The 22,393-nt window shown below is 39.1% G+C and overlaps 2 protein-coding genes across 2 annotated transcripts; both read left to right on the top strand.

The window, feature by feature from the left end:
• Window positions 1-736: 736 nt before the first annotated feature.
• LOC127654214 (cytochrome c oxidase subunit 6C-1-like) lies at window positions 737-4,703 on the top strand. The gene is made up of 4 exons (XM_052141306.1): window positions 737-848; window positions 1,287-1,398; window positions 3,210-3,359; window positions 4,575-4,703. The coding sequence occupies exons 2-3, from the start codon at window positions 1,294-1,296 to the stop codon at window positions 3,333-3,335; spliced, it is 231 nt and encodes a 76-aa protein (XP_051997266.1). The 5' UTR covers window positions 737-848; window positions 1,287-1,293; the 3' UTR covers window positions 3,336-3,359; window positions 4,575-4,703.
• A 1,389-nt stretch (window positions 4,704-6,092) lies between these two features.
• LOC127654471 (zinc finger CCCH domain-containing protein 10-like) lies at window positions 6,093-20,654 on the top strand. The gene is made up of 3 exons (XM_052141691.1): window positions 6,093-6,225; window positions 7,474-8,769; window positions 17,736-20,654. Exons 2-3 carry the CDS (start codon window positions 7,621-7,623, stop codon window positions 18,240-18,242), a joined length of 1,656 nt encoding a protein of 551 aa, XP_051997651.1. The 5' UTR covers window positions 6,093-6,225; window positions 7,474-7,620; the 3' UTR covers window positions 18,243-20,654.
• Window positions 20,655-22,393: the final 1,739 nt, after the last annotated feature.

Raw genomic sequence — 22,393 nt, forward strand, 5'->3', positions numbered from 1 at the left:
AGCTTTCACTGAATTCCGAGTTTACAACTTGTAATTATGAGCTCTACAGAGACCTAAACACTTTGAACACAAGTTGGAATCTCGATATGACGTCACCTCACCATAAGCAATGAGTATTTGTCTGGTCGTGTGATCCTAACATGGCTGCCCCCATAAGGGGACCCTCTCCATATAGAATGAAACAGCGTTTATAAGGTTAATAATTTGACTGGAGTCTTCATCTTATGTTATGGGGGTGAGTGTACGGGAGCCAGCTGGTAGATAGCTTTGCAGTGTGTAAACCTCACTCTGCTGACCTCAAAAGGTGCACTAGCGACTGATGCTAGAGGCTGTAACCTTTAGCCTCCTTGTTAGCGCACCCGCATCCCACGCCTGAGATGCCGGTTCGAGTCCCGTTCGGGCGGGGAGACCAGGGCCGGTTACATTAGTGCTCATGATTTTGTACATAAGTTTCAAAATTACAATTTGTTTCCTTAGGAGGGAAACTCTCTTAATTAGTAGAATAAATACTGAGTGCACCTTTAATGTTCTTGGAAAGATATTTGTTAATATTTTGTCAGAGGAACATCCAAAAACACTGTCAATTACAATACAGCCCATTGAACAGACTGTATGTCTATCCCTTATAGCCTCGTTGTCATTCCCGTTAAAAATCAAATATGGCGCTGCTGTGAATAAGATCTATTCATTTTAATTCCAGTGGTCCAGCTCTGCTATACTCTCTCTGTGTTTAGGAAACACACAGACAGTTTGCTCCCCTGTCTTTTGTCCTTCGCCAGTCGCCGTAGTCCGGTCCTTTATAAACGACATCGCGTCAGTCTGCGTTGCTGAAGGTCGTGAACTACTCGGTAAATATCGAGGATTTTACCCGTTTCTAAATGTTTTTTTTTAATTATTATTATTATTATTATTATTATTATTATTATTATTATTATTATTATTATTATTATTATTATTTATTTATATAAACATGAATATGTATCGTCTTTTCGTTTATATATGCTTTATCCACTTCAGAGTGCAAGTTTGATCTATTAGCTAAACCGATTAAATTGAGACTTTAGCTGCACAGATGTGCTCAGTTTACTTGTTGTAAATTGTGGCAAACCGTCCAATGACAAATTTGACAGGTTAAAGAGCTTTGGTCATTGACTTAAAGTCAGTAAGACATCCATTTGTGATGCCCACAATGGTCTTTCTAAATGGTCGTCTAACATTTTATTAGAAGTACTAGGTTTTCAAAATTGTTGAAATGTGAAATATTTATTATTGATTTCTCCTTCCAGGAAGGCAATGTCACTCCCAATGCCAGCAATGAGAGGCCTCCTGGCCAAGCGTTTGAGGTTTCATTTGCCCATTGCATTCGGTCTTTCACTGCTTGCTGCAGCCGCCTTCAAGGTCAGTTGTATTTTATTGTTAAATTTAATGTTATCAAATTAAGTCAGCCTAAACTGTGTCGTGCACCAACTTGCACCCTCGTGGTCTTCATTACTGTTTAATTGGAGCAAAAAGCAAACCCAGAATTGGTTTTAGTGTTCACTGGGGTATGGCATATCATGCTTGTGGCGAGGTATTTCATCAAATTATTCATATATATATATATATATATATATTAATTATACACACACACACACAGAGTTCAAGTTTACATACACTTAAGTTGAAGTTCTAACCAATCCACAGATTTCATATTAGCAGACTATAGTTTTGGAAAGTTGTTTAGGACATCTACTTTGTGCATAACAAAAGTAATTTTTCCAACAATTGTTTACAGACAGATTGTTTTACTTTTAATTGACTTATCACAAGTCCAGTGGGTCAGAAGTTAACATATACTAAGTTAATTGTGCCTTTTAAGCAGCTTGGAAAATTACAGAAAGTGATGCCAATCCTTTAGACAATTAGCCTTTTAATAGGAGGTGTGCTGCATTGGAGGTGTACCTGTGGATGTATTTTAAGGCCTACCATAGTAGGCTCCGAGCCTCTTTGCTTGACATCATGGAAAAATCTAAAGAAATCAGCCAAGACCTCAGAAAAATAATTGTTGACCTCCACAAGTCTGGTTCATCCTTGGGAGCAATTTCCAAATGCCTGAAGGTACCACGTTCATCTGAACAAGCAATAGTATGCAAGTATAAACACCATGGGACCACACAGCCATCACACTGCTCAGGAAAGAGATGCATTCTGTCTCCTAGAGATGAAGGTATTTTGGTGCGAGAAGTGCAAATCAATCCCAGAACAACAGCAAAGGACCTTGTAAAGATGCTGGAGGAAACCGGTAGACAAGTATCTATATCCACAGTAAAACAAGTCCTATAGCGAAATAACCTGAAAAGCTACTCTGCAAGGAAGAAGCCACTGCTACAAAATCACCATAAAAAGTCAGACTACAGTTTGCACGTGCACATGGGGTCAAAGATCGTACTTTTTGAGAAATGTCCTTTGGTCTGATGAACCAAAAATGTAACCGTTTGGCCATAATGACCATTATGTTAAGGGGAAAGAGTGAGGCTTGCAAGACAAAGAACCCCGTCCACTGTTAAGCATGGGGGTGGCAGCATCATGTTTTGTGGGTGCTTTGCTGCAGGAGGAAGGAAAACTATGTGGATCTAATTGAAACAACATCTCAAGACATCAGCCAGGAAGTTAAAGCTCCTTCACAAATGGGTCTTCCAAATGGACAATGACCACAAGCATATCTCTAAAGTTGTGGCAGAATTAAGGACCACAAAGTCAAGGTATTGGAGTGGCCATCACAAAGACCTGGCCTGAGTGTGTGTGTGTGTGTGTGTGTGTGTGTGTGTGCTAGCTAGTGATGTTAGTTGTGTCGTGAAGTGTTTGTGTGTGTGTGTGTGTTTAATGTGTGGAATGTGTGTCGTGAACTGTTGTTACCGTGATCGTGAATGTGTGTGTGTCGTGTGTGTCGTTAGTGTGTGTGTGTGTGTGTGTGTGTGTGTGTGTGTGTGTGTGTGTCCTAGCCAACTAATGATGTTAGTTATGTCATGAAGGGTTTCTTTTTAGTGTTTATTTTAATTTGTGGAATATTTGTCATGAAACTTTTGTTACCATAATCTTGAATATTTGGTTGCGTCCTTGTCTTTCATTACGCACTGGGTCACACCATGTATGTTTTGCAAGCTACCGTGAACTTTTTTTTTTGTTTGTTTTCATACGAATTGAGAAATTGTTTGTCTGTCTTTCTGCAGTACACTGTAACGGAGCCCCGGAAACAGGCCTATGCTGACTACTACAAACAGTATGATGCCATGAAGGAGTTCAATGCCATGAGGGAAGCTGGTATCTTTCAAAGTGTCAGGCCCTCAGGAGAATAAAGTGATTTGTAAAGCCCTATAAATGTAAGTTCTTGATGTCTATGCCACTTCTTTAACACTAAATGACCCTGCATCAAAGGCCCTATTTACACCTGTATATTCTTTATGCATTAAAGGAATAGTTCACCCAAAAATGAAAATTCTCATTTTCTCACACTCCTGACATTCCAGATGTGTATGACTTTTCTTTCTCTGGAGAACACAATGCAAGTGAATGATCCAGACTTTTGTAGCTCCAAAAATCACAAATGCAGAATAAAATTAATCCATATCACTCCAGTGGTTTAATCCATATCTTCAGAAGCGATCTAATAGGTGTGGGTGAGAAACAGATTAACATTTAAAAAAATTATTTTGTTTTTTTTACTTTAAATCTCCACATTCACTTTTACATCTGAAAGTTAAAGTCTAAATCTTCACTTTCAGATGGAAATAAAAGTAAAATAATAATTTACTGATGAAATCAAATGAGACATGACCTTTGACTTGGATTGGATTACATTTTCCCCATAACATTATTTAAAATAATATTCAGCATTATTTATAGTAGATTAATAAAGCACTATCATTATACGTCTGTAAACTTTACCTTTCTCTTGTACAGCCAGAGCAGATCACTCTGTAAACGGTCATTTGATCCCTCGTGCTGAAAAGGCGCATCTCTCTCCCGCTCCTGGTGCTCTCTGTTACTTTGGCTTTTTGTTTCAGTTTTCGCAGTTTCAGCCGAACACAAAACCCATGACCGCTAGTGTGCAATCGTAGATTAGTGCTCCTTGTGTGCAAAACAAGCATTTTCCATTTGTATACTCGCATTACTGCTTTACATAGAATAATCACACCTCCACGATGCGCATCGGCACATTTTTTTTTTAATTGCGATTTTATATTGTGTCAAAAAAAAAAAACTTTACACCCGTGTTACTTGCACGTTAATTACATTCCATTTGCATTTACCCCTTCTTTGAATGTGGTCCGTATCCGTCCTTGACCACCTCCGAATGTGGTCTTCGTGTTCCGATCACAACGCATCTTAGATGCATTTACACCTGTCATTTAATGTGGTCAAGTGCTATGTGATCGCAACTGAAAATGCAAGGTTTAAATGGAGCCAAACTGTCAGTATTTATGACCCAGACAAGCATTTCTGGATTTGATCATAAATGGGCAAACCTTTTCAACTGCTGCTAGGCTTTGTTCAGGCAATCATGTTTTATCATGTTTTCCTTTTTTCTTTAACAGGTTTTGTTTCCCCCTGCATTCCTGGTCTTCAACTGCGTAATGTTATAAGAATAACGGATATGAATATTTGATGTCTGATGTTCTCCTGAATATTCAAATAAACTATTGACCACTTCAATCACAATAGTGACTTGTGTCTGTGCATGGAAATATTGTGAGTGTGAACCCGTTTAAGCAAAGTGACCTCAGTTTGTGGGGGGGGGGAGGTGTACATGTTAAATACTAATACATTTCAGCATTGTGAATGCCTAGAATCAAAACTGTTTTTGGAAATTCAGTTTTATAGTAGCTGAAAACATTCCAGGCATTTATGGACCACCTAAAGATCATCCAAATAATGTTATATTATGGTTTTGCCTTGTCATTTAGCTTGTTTTTGTCATTCTGTGTAACTTGCAATGCATTACTTGAGGCATTTCATTTCATGCTTCCAGGGTCCTCAAAGTTTGCAGTAGCAGCCATAACCCTTATTCGAGGACAAACTGATTTTATTGCATGGAGTACATTTCAGAGTAGTGATTTGTTCTTGAGTCTCTGTATCTACATTTGCATTTAAAGGAGTAGTTCACCCAAACATGAAAATATACTCCCCATGCCATCACAGATGTGTGACTGACTTCTGCACAACACAATCGAAGATTTTAGAAAACCATCAGTCCAAGTAAGTGGTGACAAGACATTTGAAGCACCAATAAGTACAAAGGCAGCATAAAAGTAATCCATATGACTCCAGTGGTTGAATCCATGTCTACAGAAGCTATGTTATAGGTGTGGGTGAGAAACAGAACAATATTAAGGTAGTTTTTACTATCAATTCTACTCCCTTCCCACAAGGTGGTGTTATGCATAAGAACTCTAAGGAGCGAAGGGAGGGCATCATAATAATAATATGATTTTTTTAATCATTATTATTATTATTACTGGACATTGCAATACCATGTTTTTGGATCTGTATCATGGGAATACCATGGTTTTCTTTGAAAGCTGGGTCAATTCCATCATTAAATCAAATTTTTTATTTTCTGGTACACATTGATACTTTTTATTAATTTTTAGGAAATTATTTCGAGCTCAAGAGGTCTTTTAACTTGACATGCATTTTTCTGAGAGAGTATAGCAGAGATGGGCCACTACTATTAAAATGAATGGAAGAAATGGGAAGGCCCCAACGGTCAACGGCTTTAGAAAGGAAGTCCCGCCTTAGTTATAAGAGCCAATCGTCTTTTAGATACAGACTTTGCACGTCAATCACCCGAAATTGCGCAGTAGCAAAACAAGTCAGTAAAATCAACTTTTCTACGTAATCTGAGGTAAAGAAGCAGTTTATTATACGGTGTTATTTGATTTTACTGATGATTTCAAATATGTTATTTAGACGTAAGCTTTGGCAAACAGATTTTGAGACTGCGGTGTTCCCCTATTTAATTAGATAGGAGCTGCACTGTCATGACTGAAAATGGTCTCCCAGTAGCGATCCAAAGATGGCCTGACTTGTTAGAGAGACTTTGTCATTTCTCAATTTACCGGAAGTGCTTATTTACGGACCAACATATTTAGCTTAACGCAAGCGTTATCACGGCCAATTCCAATCTGATTTGTAAAGTTAATAAACTGCTTTCATTTCGCTGAAACGATTCATTGTGTTCGCTGGGTAAGTTCTGGTTTGTGGTGTTATTATTTGCTCACTACTTTGAATTCCCTCCACGCATGTTGTCGAAGGCCTTTGTGCCAGAGACCCCAAAATAGTGAGCAGAATGTTTTATTTAATGTGGTGTGGAAGATTTGGTCTACAAACAAACTAGCCAACAACATCTCTTCCCTTAGGTAACACACTGTAGGAACGTACACGTCACGTTTGTTGAGAAAGTAGTTGGCAACTTTAAATTTGACAGCACATTGTAAATCTTTAACCCCTTTTGAGGTAAACAAACGTATGCACTTTATTGTATTATATAATTGATACATGTTAGACTGAAAGTTTGTGATTATAACTAACAGTATTTTTTTTATTGTGCTGCCTTACATTTGTTGTAGGTATAAATATGTGATTTTATGGGAATAATAAATTATACATATATAACAAAAAATACACTGTCTGTAATTAGACTGTCGTAACATGGCACTGAGTTATTATTAAACTTCTGTACCAAGGTAATCCAGGATATCTCTGAGAATACAATTCACGGTAATTACCACAGGAAAAAACAAACAAACATAGTATTGCAATGGTAGCATTCATGTCCTAAACATGGAATCATCACAGCGATCTTTTGTTATGTGTTAATTGCAAACAACAATATTAGCATATAATGTTAATACTAGTTTGCACACAATTATTAGTTCTTGCACGGCATCAAAATAATAGTGTTTAAGTTGCATCAGACCTGCTTTGACATTTTATTTACAGTTGTCATGATAAAGGATTTCATACTTTAATAAAGTGACAATGTGCAGTCACCAGTTTAATAGGTTTTTCAGATTAGTTGTTGATGGATATAGGTTTTTCTTTTGTCTATTACTACGGCTTCACTTTGTGTCAGGGTCCTGATTACCCTGTCAAGTTTTACTTTGCAATAACAACACCCTTTGGTGTGTGTGTGTGTGTGTGTGTGTGTGTGTGTGTGTGTGTGTGTGTGTGTGTGTCGCCAATAACCCCTTTTACCAAACTATTGCATTTGCTTTGAATTACTGGTTAGAAAAAAAATCTCATTTGTATCTCCCAGGCATATTTACAATATAATTATATGATTCAATAATTAAATAAAGTAATCTGCACATTATATCAAGTCAATGAAAAGTTTTAGACAAAGTATACATTTTTCAAAAATCAAATGTGTATATATATATATATATATATATAAGAAATAATACATCAATAATATCTGTATCATGTTCACAGGTGCCTTGGTGGAGCTGCAAACTGCATCAGTCAAACATCTAAACTCTTCTCTCTTCCTTAAACATACAACTTTCGACCCATTTAAAGACCTCTGTCTCTCTGGCTCCCACATGAGCGCAGTGTTCTATTCCCGCTGGGCCGAGCGCCATGCCTGACCGGGATAGCACCTACCCGGCAGGTGGCGGTGGTGGAGGTAGCGTGACTGGGGTGGGCACTGGGGTTGGGGAGGAGGCCAGTTCAGGGTCAGTTTTGGGTGGAGGGGTAGCAGAAGGTCGAGTGACCATGGGGGGCAGTTCAGTGGGTTGTGGAGGGGGTAACGGAGGTGGTGGGGCATTAGGAAATGGGAATAGCTGCGGTGGTTTCAGCTCCAGTTTGGGACTCGACGGCGTTTGCCGGGACTTTTTGCGGAACGTGTGCAAGCGTGGCAAACGTTGCCGTTTCCGCCATCCGGACTTCAGTGAGGTTCCTGATTTGGGAGTGCAGAAGAACGAATTCATCTTCTGTCATGACCACCAAAACAAAGAGTGCGTGCGCACCAATTGCCGATTTGTTCACGGATCTAAAGAGGACGAGGACTATTATAAGAAAACTGGCGAGTTGCCCTTGCGACTAAGGGGGAAGGTGGCTGCCGGATTGGGACTGTCCCCTACCGATCTTCCCTTGAGCCGTGGTGAAGTCCCCATTTGCAGAGACTACCTGAAAGGTGAATGCCAGAGGAGCAACAAGTGCAAGTTCCGTCACGTGCAGAAAGACTACGAGTACGAGGCTTCGTCGAGGGTTGGGGTTGGATGTATGATGGGTGTAACGGGTGGGGTTAGTGGGATGGTAAACACAGGTGGAGGAGGGGCGGTTGGTGTTGGTGTTGCTTGTGGTGGGATGTCTGGACTTGTTGGTGGTGGTGGTGTAGGAAATTACATGGGGATGGGATGTCCCAACATGGGTGGATACAGAGAACAAGGACTGTCAGGTGGAGGGGGAGGCGGGGGTTCGATGAGTGGCTGCATGTCAATAGGCACTGCCAGTCATCGACGTTACGACAGGGGCCCATGCTCCGTGTATGACCCCCTTTTTGAAAATGGCTTGTTTGAAGCAGGGCCAGTGGAAGCTCCTGTTGACTACACGGCCCACCAGCTGAAGAGACGGCGATTAGAAGGGTTGAGATTTACTGATGTGGCTGGAGGAGGACATTATGACCTGGGGGTTCAGGCCACCCTTCCAACCCGACCACTAGAATACCGTTTACTAGAAGAGGAGAATGCCTTATTGAGAAAAAGAGTGGAGGAGCTTAAGAAACAGGTAAGGAAGTGATGTAGGAGTGCTTAGAAGTGAATGAGTATTTAAAGGTTTAGTTCACACTTAAATTAAAATTCTGTCATTAACTCAGCTTCGTGTTGTATTGCATAATGCCCTTTAGTGTACTACTTCAGAAGTCGGGCTGTTGAGCTCAAAAGGGAACTATAAAAGTAGACTGTGTTCTTATATTCTATAGACTATTTTGATGATCATTTTATGGTGCTTTTATTGTTGTCTTTGGAGCGTGTCGGCCCTGTCTCCATTTATTGCAGCTTTAATTTTATATTATTATTTCATGGCATGCTGCTCTGGAGTATTCTATTCTGAATGGCCAATCTAGCAGTCTGATATTTCTAAGTAACAACCGCACATCCATGTATTTTACCATTCATCCACATATTGAGAGCCATCTTTACTACTCTGATCTCTGTGTGATCTCTACAAGTAAGCTAATAAAATTAATTCGAATCAAATCAATGTTTCTTATGCATTTGTTTATTTATTTGGTAAATAGTCTTGTAATAGGATAATGAGCAGTCAGACGTTCATTTGTACAGAATAAACACCAACAGAACTACCGGTAGGTGGGTTTTAGCTGTTCAGAAATTTTCTTCTCACATATTTTCAATGCAAGTCTGTATATTATGTCCTTATATTAATTTATTTGGTTAGTAGCCATGTAATTAGCGGGATATTATACAGTCCAGAGGACAAGCTTGACAGCAGTGCTTTTTGCTTAGAAACACCGCATTCAACATGTTTCTGAGATTCAAAGAAACACCATAGTATGATGCATACGTTTAATAGGTTATTCAGATTAGTTGTTGATGGATATAGGTTTTTCATTTGTCTCTTACTAGGGCTTCGCTCTGTGTCGGGGTCCTGATTACCCTGTCAGGGTTTACTTTGCAATAACAACCCGCTGACTGTTCATTATCCCTTGCATATTTTTATTACTAATAATATTAATCCCAAAATAAATATGGTGCTGCAACACTCTTGTAATTATGTTGAGTGGCCGTTTAAATTTTTTTTTTTTAAATATATTTTCTTATTTTGCTGCTATTTAAAAATAATACTTTGTTTTAATTATTTTTATTAAAATGTTAAATGTAGTGGTAATGGCTGTCCATCAGTTTTTCATGTGCTGATTAATTAATCAAGTTAATTGCAATTAATTGAATATCAATATGTGCTGAGAAAAGCCCCAGATATATATATATATATATAATTTAAAAGGAATATTAATATTATAATTCAGATAATTCAAATACATATAATCATGGATGGCTGTCAATCGATTCAAATTTTGAACTCTGGAAACACTGTGACATAGTGACGTAGGTCATCATGAAAGCTGAACACAAGGTGTAATGCAGATATTACAGCATCTTTGAAAGCTGCTTTGAAACCATGCATTTTAGGAAAAGTGTTATCCAACTTTTTCCTGAACGTGGAAGTGTTCCCCGATTGGTTTTCAATTTCCGGTCTCCAGCGTTTTCGCTCACATTGGTGTACACTAACCTGCCACTTTATTAGGTTCACCTGTACATCTACTTATTCATGGGTATAAAATCATGCAGATATGGGTCAGGAGCTTCAGTTAATGTTCATATCAATCTTGGAGCACAAGAAATAGAAATAAACCTTTATCAGCTTTACGCTAAGCTAAAATGCTATTTCTAGCCGTTTTACATGCACATGTTACCAGACACGATTATATTTTTGTATTAAAAAATTTCACATTGGATCATGATTTCTTTTTTTCCTAGTAAGACCTTTGATTTTAGGGTAAAAATTGTATCCTCGATGATCATTTTTGTATTGTTTTCCTGTAAAAATATCTAAAAATCCTTAAAACAGGAGCAGTTTGATTGATCTTGTTTTGGAAGGAATAAGATATTTAGTTTTTTCAGAGAAAGTATTTTTAACATGTGTATTTTGTTTTACTCTACTGGCAGAGTTTTTATAGTCTAAACAAGTGAACAAAATCTACCAGTGCTGAAGAAGTAATCCAAAGTATTTAGAATACGTTACTGACCTTGAGTAATCTAATGGAATACATTACAAATTACATTTTACAGCATGTATTCTGTAATCTGGAAAAACATCACCTGGTCTGACAAATCAGGACCTCTGCTGAGGTGCACAAATGGTAGGCCCACTGCAGCCTCTGTTTTCTGTACTTGGCTGACAGAAGTGGAACCCTACTTGGTCTTCTGCTGTTGTAGCCCATCCGACTCGAGGTTTGACATGTTGTGACTTCTGAGATGCAATTCTACTGTAGCCTTTCTGTCAGCTCAAACCAGTCTGGCCATTCTCCATCAATAAGGCATTTTCGCCCACAGAACTGCCGCTCACCGGATGTTTTTTTTATTTTCACATCATTCTCTTTACACTAGAAAATATTGAGAGGGGTTCCGGGTTACCCAGCATGGAGTAGGAGTGTTCGTTTTCTAGCTCCCACTAACTTCTTCTGTCTTTCCTGTTTAAACCCTACTTTCATCAATTAGCTGTACATATATTGCTGATATCACCAATACTACGTTCGGAATAATGCCCAGACCCATGAAAAACGCAAAAAGTGACTTGGCAGAGTCAGAGACGTCCTCAGACAGCGTTAGCAGTGACTCTAATGTTAGCCTATTGGCTACATCCATTTCGACTTTGCTTGAGCAGCACAGAGCAGCCTTAGCCGCCGAGTTCAAGTCATCGTTCGCAAGCATGGACACTAAGCTAGACAAGATCCAGGCTGTGGTCTCAGGACAGGGACAACGTATAAACGATCTTGAGTCGAACACGGAAATTGTCTGCGGACGCCTGGAGAAACTTGAGGCTACGTGCTCCTTACTGCAGGAAGATAACAAGTCGCTGAAGTCTAAACTATCGGATTTGGAAGGGAGAAGTCGGAGACAGAACGTTCGTATTGTGGGCTTACCAGAGTCAGTTGAGGGCGTGCACGCCACCGCCTTTTTCTCTCAGCTTCTCGTCGAGGTTTCAAGTTCTCTCTTCTCCCCCGGAGCTGGACAGAGCTCATCGCACTTTGGCACCCAAACCTGGCCCGCGCGAGAGACCGCGTCCCGTCATCATTCACTTTCACCGTTACCAGATTAAAGACTTGATAATGAGAGAGGCACGTAAACAAGGCGAGCTGGAATACCATGGCCACAAGCTTCGGTTTTATGAGGATTACAGCGTGGAAGTTTTGAAGCAGCGGGCTGAATACAAGGGGGTTATGTCTGAGCTCTATCAGCACGGTCTCCGACCCTCCCTCCTCTTCCCTGCGCATCACTCTCCAGAGCGGAGAGAGGAGGTGGTTGCGGTCTGTTTCTGAAGCATCCAACTTCATCTCTACTTTGGATGGGAGTACATAGTAAATGCGTTTGGTTGTGAGTATACAACTGTGGACAAATGTTCTATTCTTAGCCCCAGCCAATTTCTCAGACTGATGTTACCCCATGCTTTTTTCTCTCTCTCTCCTCGCCATTTAAAATGAGAAAATCAGCTGGGTGAGCGTGACACTTTTTCTGTTCTTTTTTTTTTGTAGCCTGCATTGTCTAATCCACGGCCTTTTATTTATTTCTATCTTTATTTCAAATTAGCTGGATGAGTGTGATAATTTAATTATTATTATTATTGTAATTTTGACTGTCTGCCTAATTCACGCTTTTATTGGTTATTAGTATTTGAAATCAGCTGGATGAGCGTGACAAATTTTGTTTGTTTTGTTTATCATTTTGACAGCTTGACTAATTCACGGCTTCTTCTGTTGGTATCTGAATATGCTGGATGACTATTTCTGTTAGATTTGTCGTCATTTTGATTGTTTGCTGGGTATATATATATATATATGATTGTTCATTATGTTACTAGGCTGCTATAGGGTGAATTGTACAAGATCTATGTGGGAGCTAGCACAGATCGCGAAGTAAAGCCTGGAATGTTTGTTGTGAGACTAGTAAGGGTCCTTTGGGGTTTGCTGTTTAGAGCAAAATATGGGGTGGGGTCGGCGTGGGGTGGGTTGGAGTTAACTGTTCGTGGCTGATAAGCTACCACCTGCTGTATTTTCAGTTATTTTAGGTTCTTTTTTTGTTTTTTCTTTTCCTCGTTATTTTGCTACTCTGTTCATGTGCCTTTCTTTTTCTCATCGTGGCAACTCTTCTGATTCTCAGCTTACTATAACTGAGTTAGATGAAGGGCAATCTGAATTTAATTAGTTGGAATGTCAAGGGGCTAAATCACCAAGTGAAAAGAGGTAAAGTTTTCACCCACCTAAAGCGGCTCAGGGCTGGGATAGTTTTTCTTCAAGAAACCCACTTGCATGACTCTGACCAATGGCGTTTAGGTAAATGCTGGGGTGGACAACTTTTCCATTCTAATTTCAGGGGTAAGGCTAGGGGCACAGCTATCCTTATTGATAGTAACATTCCTTTTGAGCCCTCAAACATTATATCGGATAATAATGGACATTTTATTATTGTTTCAGGCAAACTTTACAATAAGTTAGTCATCTTGGCCAACGTCTACGCACCTAACATTGATGATGTACAATTCTTTAAGAGATTTTTTTTCTCAACTATCTGATCTCAATTCTCACTCTCTTATTCTTGGTGGGGGTTTTAATTGTTATTTAGACCCAGTATTAGACCGTTCTTCCCCTAACCCTGCCACTCTCAGCAGATCTGCTGACCATATCAAATCATTTCTTGCTGATTATAGCCTCTCTGATCCGTACAGGTTTTTATACCCCACAGGAAGAGAATACTCATTCTTTTCTCATGTTCACCACACTTACACCCGAATAGATAATTTTTTTGTTGATAATTCATTAATGTCAGACCTTAAGTCATGCAGTTATGAAAGTATTGTGATCTCAGATCACGCTCCTCTGCTCCTTCAATTGGCTTTCTCTGATGCTGAGTGTACAAGAAGACAGTGGAGATTGGATCCATTGTTGCTCTCAGATGAGAGTTTTCTTACACATATCTCCACACATATAAAAATCTTTTTGAGTATAAATAAAACACCGGATGTGTCCAATGCAACGATTTGGGAAGCCCTGAAAGCCTATTTGAGGGGTGAAATTATATAATTTGCAGCACACAAAAATAAGTGTTTAAAACAGAAACAAACTGAAATTGCTGATCATATTCTGAACATAGACAGACAATATGCTAATTCGCCCTCACCTGAACTTTACAAAGAACGTTTAAAACTCCAGACAGAATTCAACTTTCTTTCCTCTCGTCAAGTTGCCGACCAATTGCTGAGAAGCAGAAGTACTTTTTACAAGCATGGTGACAAGATTGGTAAACTCCTGGCCAATCAACTGCGCGGATTTAGAGCTAAGCAACTTATCCCTGGAATACGGACAGACAGTGGGTATACAACATCGGATCAGAAATGTATTAACGAAAAGTTCCAAATATTTTATTCTAATTTGTATAGTTCGGATTGTACAGCAGACGTAACTGCCATGGAAGCCTTTTTTAGTAACCTAAACATGCCTTCCCTTTCTCAAGACCTGAGGCATAGCCTTGAGGCACCTATTACTCAGAAGGAAATTATTGCAGCAATAACATCTATGCAATCAGGTAAATCTCCTGGCCCAGATGGACTTTCTTCTGACTTTTAAGAAATTTTCAGTATTCTCAGACTCATTTGACTCAGGTAAACTTCCCCCTTCGTTCTATCAGGCCTGTATCTCCCTGTTGTTAAAAAAGGATATAGACCTTCTAGATTGTGCATCATACAGACCAATTTCGCTATTAAATACGGACGTAAAGATACTTGCCAAAATCCTCTCCCACAGATTGGAGGATATTCTTCCCTTTATCATTTCCCCCGACCAAACTGGCTTTATAAAGGGACGCCACTCATTTTATAATGTCTGTCGGTTAATTAACATTTTATATTCCCCCAAGAATACTGTATCAGAATGCCTCGCTTCTATGGATGCTGAAAAAGCATTTGATAGAGTAGAATGGAATTACTTATTTTTTACCCTTGAAACATTTGGTTTTGGTCCTGTTTTCATTTCTTGGGTTAAACTTTTATATGCATGCCCTTCTGCCTCAGTATTAACATACAGCCATTACTCGAGTAGTTCTGATTTACATCGTGGGACCCGGCAGGGTTGTCCTTTGAGCCCACTCCTTTTTGCTATTGCAATCGAACCTCTTGCGATTGCCATTCGCGGAAACGAATGAATACAGGGGATATGGAGAGGAGGAATCGAGCATACGGTATCTTTATACGCTGATGACTTTTGTTTGTCTCAAAGCCAGCCACCTCCCTACCGGAGGCGCTTTCTGTGTTAGAAGTCTTTAGTCAATTTTCAGGCTATAAACTTAACTTGAGTAAGAGCGAACTCTTTCCGATTAATACAGAAGCACTTAAACTCAAGTATACTGCTTTCCCACTCAAGGTGGTGACAGATCATCGGAGTTACCTTGGGGTATGTTTTACCAGGAATTTTAAAAACCTATTTAAATCTCTGCTATTCCTAATGGTTTTCCTGTGATTAAGCACTCTCTTCGAATCTGGACCCAATTTAGGAAGAATTTTGGACTTCAGATTTTTTCACTTCTCTGCCCAATTGCAGCTAATCATTTGTTTGCTCTCTCGATAGTGGATGGTGCATTTAAGATCTGGCATAAAAAAGGCTTAAAATACATCGGCGATTTATTTATTAATATTAATATATTTGCTAGTTTTTCTCAACTGGCAAAAAAACTTTGGTTTGGTAAAGACACATTTTTTCAGATTTTTACAAATCAGGCATTATATACAGAAGTTGATTCCCCAATTCCCTAATAAACCCCCAGCCAACCCTGTCGATATGTTTCTTTCTGTTAACCCCACATTAAAAGGCACAATTTCTGTTTTTACAACCTTATTTCAAAGTTGCATAGCCCCTCATTAGCAGCTATAAGAACCATGTGGGAGCAGGACCTAGGTTCTGCCTTCACAGATCACATGTGGGATTCAGTCCTGGATCGGATACACTCTACCTCCATGTGTGTCCGACATGCTCTTGTGCAATTTAAAGTAGTACACCGTATTCACATATCTAAAACCAAACTAGCTCGTATGTTCCCTGATGTGGACCCGACCTGTGATAGCTGTAAGAGCGCACCTGCGTCACTCTCACATGTACTGGACGTGTCCCACCTTGAATGAGTTCTGGACATCAGTGTTTCAAACGTTGTCTGAAGTACTTCAGCATCAGATTGAGCCAAACCCTTTTACTGGCATCTTTGGCATTGCTCCAAATTTGGGCTTGCCTAAAGGGAAGCTGAAACTATTGGCCTTTGCCTCCTTATTAGCTCGTAGGGCTATCTTACTCAAGTGGGAAGATCCTGCTCCTCCTTCCCACTCACATTGGATTAGGGACATTATGTCCTGTATGAATTTAGAGAAAATACGGTACACCACCCAGGGATCTGAGAATAAATTTGACAAAATATGGCGCCCCTTCTTGACATTTTTTGAGAAACCATCTATAACAAAATCAGAGTAGCTACCCTCTTTTCCTCTTTTTTTTTTTTTTTTTTTTATTTAAAAAAAAAATATGTTTTATTGTTTTTATTTTTTTATTTATTTTTTCTCATTCTTACCCTTATACCGTTATGTACTACAATTTGGATGTGTGTTTTAAATCATCTCTAGTAGGATCTCTTAAATGCAGGCTTGTTTGTAATTGGATGGAAGGGTGGGTTATGGGTGGGGTATGTTCGGTTTAAAAAAGGGAAAATGTGTATATTTCATCATACAGTAATTGTTTTTGCAAAGTTGTCATTCAATAAAAAAACTTTGAACATAAACTAGAAAATATTGTGAGTGTAAATCCCAGGAGATCATTAGTTCTAGAAATACTCAAACCAGCTCGTCTGCCACCAACAATCATGCCACAGTCTAAATCACCGAGATCACATTTTTCCCCCATTCTAATGGTTGATGTGAACATTAACTGAAGCTCCTGAACCATATGTACATGATTTTATATTTTACACTGTTGCCACACGATTGGCTGATTAAGATGCAACATGATTGCATGAATAAGTAGATGTACATGTGTCCCATATAAATTGGCCGGTGATTATATATTCTTAGCAGGTAATGTGATGTTTAAAGTATTACATTTACATTTATGCATTTGGCAGACACTTTTATCCAAAGCGACTTACAGAGCCCTTGTTACAGGTACAATCCCCCCGGAGCAACCTGGAGTTAAGTGCCTACTCAAGGACACAATGGTGGTGGCTGTGGGGATCGAACCAGAGACCTTCTGATTAACAGTTATGCACTTTAGCCCACTATGCCACCACCACTCCATTAAATTTGTGGCTTTAAAGTGCCGATACTTAACAGAGTCAAGATGACCATTTTCTTTTTTTTACTGTGCCTCACCTGAGTTTATGTAGATGTCATGAAGCGATGGTCCAGGGTTAGTTATGATATCATGAACTACTTTGAGTTGTTAAATTATGACTGCCAACAACTGCTCAAGTTGAGCCTGAAATACTTTTTTACTTCAAAGAACACTTAAATGGTTTTTCTCCATCTGAATCTCTGTTTCAAAGTTTTTACATTGTCTCGAGACCAGAAACACAAAACAGGCAATTAAAATCATCATTGCACCACCCAGTGGTTGCTCAGGAAAACTGTGGATACAAATTAAGATTTGCTCACAGGAGACTCATTTGTGTGACCAGATGTAAACCGATGTCACCAGACCACATTTGTTAAAATGGAAGAATCTTTAGTATTTTAGAAGAGCTATTCAGTGGAGACATCACAAACAAAACATATTTTAACTAATTTACATTTGCATACTAACATAAATCAGTATTTGGATGACAGATTTTATTTTAAATCTTACGTGTGACAACAGTGGGTACATCATTAATGTCGAAACTAAATTACATGGTGAAAATAATTTTTATTTTCACATAATTTCTCTCAAGGTGTCCAACCTCTTAGCCACCAACGAGGTCCTCTTGGAGCAGAACGCTCAGTTCAGAAGTCAAGCTAAAGTGATGACGCTGTCCTCCACCCCTGCACCGTCCGATCAGAGTCTGGTGACCCCTGTTGGTTCCGTGAGCTCCTACAACCATGGCATCGCCCAGACGCACACCACTCTTAGCAACGCCGGTCTGCAGCCCCGCCCCGTCACCCAACAAGATTTGGTGGCCCCAGCAGGCGCTCCAACCGCACCTCAAGCAAATGCGGCACCCCCCACCGCACCACCACCCCATCTGAACCCTGACCCCATCTCAGCTGCACTGGCTCAGACTATTGCCCAGGGAATGGCACCTCCTGTTTCCATGGCCCCTGTAACAGTTTCAGTAGCGCCAGTTGCCGTGTCAATGGCACAGCCGTTGGCGGGGATCACAATAAGTCATGCCACAACGCCAATGGTGACGTACCCCATTGCCAGTCAAAGTATGAGAATCACGACTTTGCCTCATTAACATGGGCTGAACTCTTAAAGGGATAGTTCACCCACAAATGAAAATTCTGTCATCATTTAATCACCCATGTGTCATTTTACACGTCAATGACTTGAATGTCTTCTATGAAAAGTAAATGATGACAGAATAATTGTACCCCTTTAAGCAGTATATACTGTATGTGCTTGCCCTCAATATACACATAATAACTCAGTTTATGTTTTACAAAATCAGGAAACTTCACTAATACCCTTTTTTTTACTTTCCAGTCAAGTTTCTCAGGTTAAAGGACTATTTTCATTGAACTCTGAGAATTCTGTAGAAAAAATACAGATTCACTTGAAAATGTACAGAACATGATTCGTTATTTTTCTCGTGCTTTAGTGGACAATTGCTTTTAATCGAGTGCCGAAGTGTGCCATAAAGACTCCAAAAATGCCTACTTTCCAGGCTTTGGATATGGACTTTAACACCAACCCATGTGAACTCATTTTTGAAAGATTCTGTAAAATATTCAAAAGCTAATCTCTACAGAAGGATTGTGAATTTACTTGTTAGCTGTCAGTTTAAGTTTTACTCCATACTAATCGTTTGTTTTGTGAATGGTTTCTTGTGAACTGAATAGAAGTATTTTTCACAAAATGAATGAACAAGAAAATCAGATACCTTTAAGCACCATTATCAATTCTTGTCATGTTTAATACAAAAAAAGAAAAAGGTGAGCATAATTTGTTTTATGTAGTTCCTATGGAAACTAAACGCATTGTTCAGTGAGAATACTGATTGTGGTTCCTTCAGGTCAGGTGAGTACCTTTCTCAAGTGTTTCTCAAATGATTTCGCAAACTTGTTTTTGTAGTCTCTTTCGTTCAATATATGGTATTATTTTACATAATAACCCTCATGTTCTGTTGACATTGACTTCCAGGTTGTTTTGGGATCCCAGAAACATTTAAGCGATGTGACATTTTGAAATGAGCCTATTTTTTTCCCCCTTCAAATATATGAAAAAGAAAATCTCCACCCAAATGAAAACCACATGGACAAATATTTGTGATGCTTTAGCCTGTTGTTGTGCCACAAAGTAGGTATGCACTTTTTTAATTGTCAGGACAGGATTATACTCCAATTATAAAATATTTCATTGCATTGAGAACTAAAACACATGGAAGACTTTTGAAACATTAAGTTGAAATCTTATTCACAATCAGTTCTGTTTAAATTACATAAATCATAATCTGTCAATCTGATTCGTCAGTGTCTTATAGTATTTTTTTATGCTAGGATTTGGGGTCTCTCTGTCCTGTCCAGTACATGAGGGTTAAAGGATATTCTGGGATCAATCAAACAGCGTTTGTGTCATGATATTGATTAACACAAAAGTGTATTTCGACTTGTCCCTCCTTTTCTTTGAAAAAAATAAAAGCAAAAATCTGGGTTACAGTGAGGCACTTACAATGGAAGTGAATGGGGGTCGATCCGTAAATGTTAAAATACTCACCGTTTCAAACGTATTGGCACAAGACGCAAACAATATGCACATTAACATGATTTTAGTGTGATAAAAGCACTAACTTACCTAATTGTGTAAAGTTATATCCAATTTTACAACTTCGTTGCCATGGCAGCATAACCCTGTAAACCCCAAAACCATAACACGATGATTTTAACAACTTTACAGTTTAAATAAGACACAGGTTTTAACAGAATAGTTAATCTAAATGCTTTTATAAAATTACAAGCTTAACATTTCTGTCTTTAAACCCTCCAAAAATTGGCCACATTCACTTCCATTGTAAGTGCCTCACTGTACCTCCATTTCTTCCCTACCAATGTGGTTTTGCAACTATTTTGAAAGAAGGGACCAGTCGAAATTATTTTTGTGGTAATCAACATTATGCCACATAATGCTGTAGATTGAGCTCAAAGTATATTGAACCCGGAATATTCCTTAATGAGGAGGGAGACTTTCTAATATTGTAAAGCAAAAAGAATATTTTTTCACAGTACTGTTAGCTATTTTAGAAATATGTTAAAATGGCCAGACAATGTGACCACTTCCCAAGTGTATGTCTTCAGGGGAGCTGCCAGCCTTGTAGGCCTGCAGAACATGAGCAATAAAGGGAAATAAAAAGGAAATGGGTGAATTTAGATCAATTTGGAACCAATCCTTATGAAACAAGTTTGTCCTACTGGGAAAACTGAAATTGTTTAAATTCCAAAACAAATAAAATGATAATAAATAGAATTTTCTGTTTTATTTAGAATTTCCACAATGTAATTTGATCAGTGGAGGATTATTTGAGGAGTGTTGGTTGCTTCCATTTGGATTGGTTATGATTAAGTTTTCTTTTTACCTGGGATTATGACTAGTCAAAATTGCCATATCTGATATGCTATCTGTTAGGGTACAACAGGGCTAAAGGCATACCTTAAGGAAATGTAGCTTTTTTTCTCATCACAAAATGTTTCAAGATTAAAATATATGACTTTTTACTGAATATGGATGGAGCAACATAATTTGTGTGAAAAGAGATAACACTTTGGAGGGAAAAAAGGTGGCGAGGGCCCTTTTACCCCACACTTGTGGTAAAAGGTCCTCGCAGGGTTTATATTGATATTGTGTACAGGCATGTCCAAAGGTATTGGTAGTGACATACATTTCTGCTTCAGTTGTTGTGGTGTTGATTCACATTGTTTCTAGATTATTGTGCAGAGTGATCAGATGCATTTTAAATAATTGCAAAAAGCTTCATCGGCCAAAATGTTTTACTTTATCACAACAAAAAAAAAACACATTTCACTGTTTTTTGGCCCTGGCACAAAATGACCAGCCAACATAATTTCACTAATCATATCAGCAGCACCTGGGAAAGTGTGACCGAGTACTAGTCTGGTGAAATCACTCTGATTGGATTATAAGAGCAGACTGTTTGCTATAAAAGGAGGGAAGAAGTGCTTCCAATCATTGTGTTCTTGTTAGCAATGGTTACCTCTAAAGAAAGACGTGCAGCCATCATCCTTTGCAACAAAATGGCCTCGCATGCAAGGAAATTGCTGCAAAGAATATTGTACCTGAAAGAACCATTTACCGGATTATCAAGAACTTCAATAAGAGAGGTTCAACTGCAGTAAAGAAGGCTTCAGGACGTCCCAGAGTGTCCAGCAAGCGCCAGGACCGTCTCATCAGGAGTCAGCTATGGAATAGTTTCACCACCAGTGCAGAGCTCAATATTGGCAACAGGTTGGTGTGAGTGCATCTGCACGCACAGTGAGGAGAAGAGTTTTGGACAATGGCCTGGTGTCAAGAAGGGCAGCAAAGAAGCCACTTCTCTCCAAGAAAAACATCAAGGACTTAAATTCTGCAGGAAGTACAAGGATTGGACAGCAGCGGACTGGTGCAAAGTTATTTTCTCTGATGAAGCCCCCTTCTGACTGTGTGGGACATCTGGAAAATCGATAGTCCGGAAAAGAAAAGGTGAACTCTACCATGAGTCCTGTGTCATGCCAACAGTGAAGCATCCATGTGTGGGGTTGCTTTTCTTCCAAGGGAGTGGGCTCTTTCACAATTCTGCCCAAAAACACTGCCATGACTAAAGAATGATATCAAAACGTCCTGCAAGAGCAACTTCTCCCAATGATCCAGGAGCAATTTGGTGACGATCCGTGCATTTTCCAGCATGATGGAGCACCATGTCACAAGGCAAGAGTGATAATGTAGTGGCTCGAAGATCATTACATTGAAAGTTTGGATCCGTGGCCAGGCAACTCCCAAGATCTTAATCCCATAGAGAACCTGTGGTCAATCCTCAAAGGCGAGTGAACAAACAGAAACCCACAAATTGTGATCAAATCGGAGCACTTATAAGACAAGAATGGATCGCCATCAGTCAGGATTTGACCCAGAAGCTTATATCCAGCGTGCCAGAGGGTATGAAGAACAAGGGTCAACACTGTAAATAAAGACTCTTTGCTTAAATTGTGCAAAAAATTATCTATAAATACTGAAGCAGCACATTTTGCAAAACACAACATTAATGTCACTGCCAATACTTTTGACCACTGCTGTAGATATAGGGGCAATAGGGAAATATTTGTCAACTAATGCAAATACTTTTGAGACAGCAAAATGCTTTTTGAGCAACGAGTTAATATAATGCTTACTCAAAATAAC

This window comes from Xyrauchen texanus, chromosome 13 (genome assembly GCF_025860055.1).
Source record: "Xyrauchen texanus isolate HMW12.3.18 chromosome 13, RBS_HiC_50CHRs, whole genome shotgun sequence".
In the NCBI taxonomy this organism is placed as follows: domain Eukaryota; kingdom Metazoa; phylum Chordata; class Actinopteri; order Cypriniformes; family Catostomidae; genus Xyrauchen; species Xyrauchen texanus.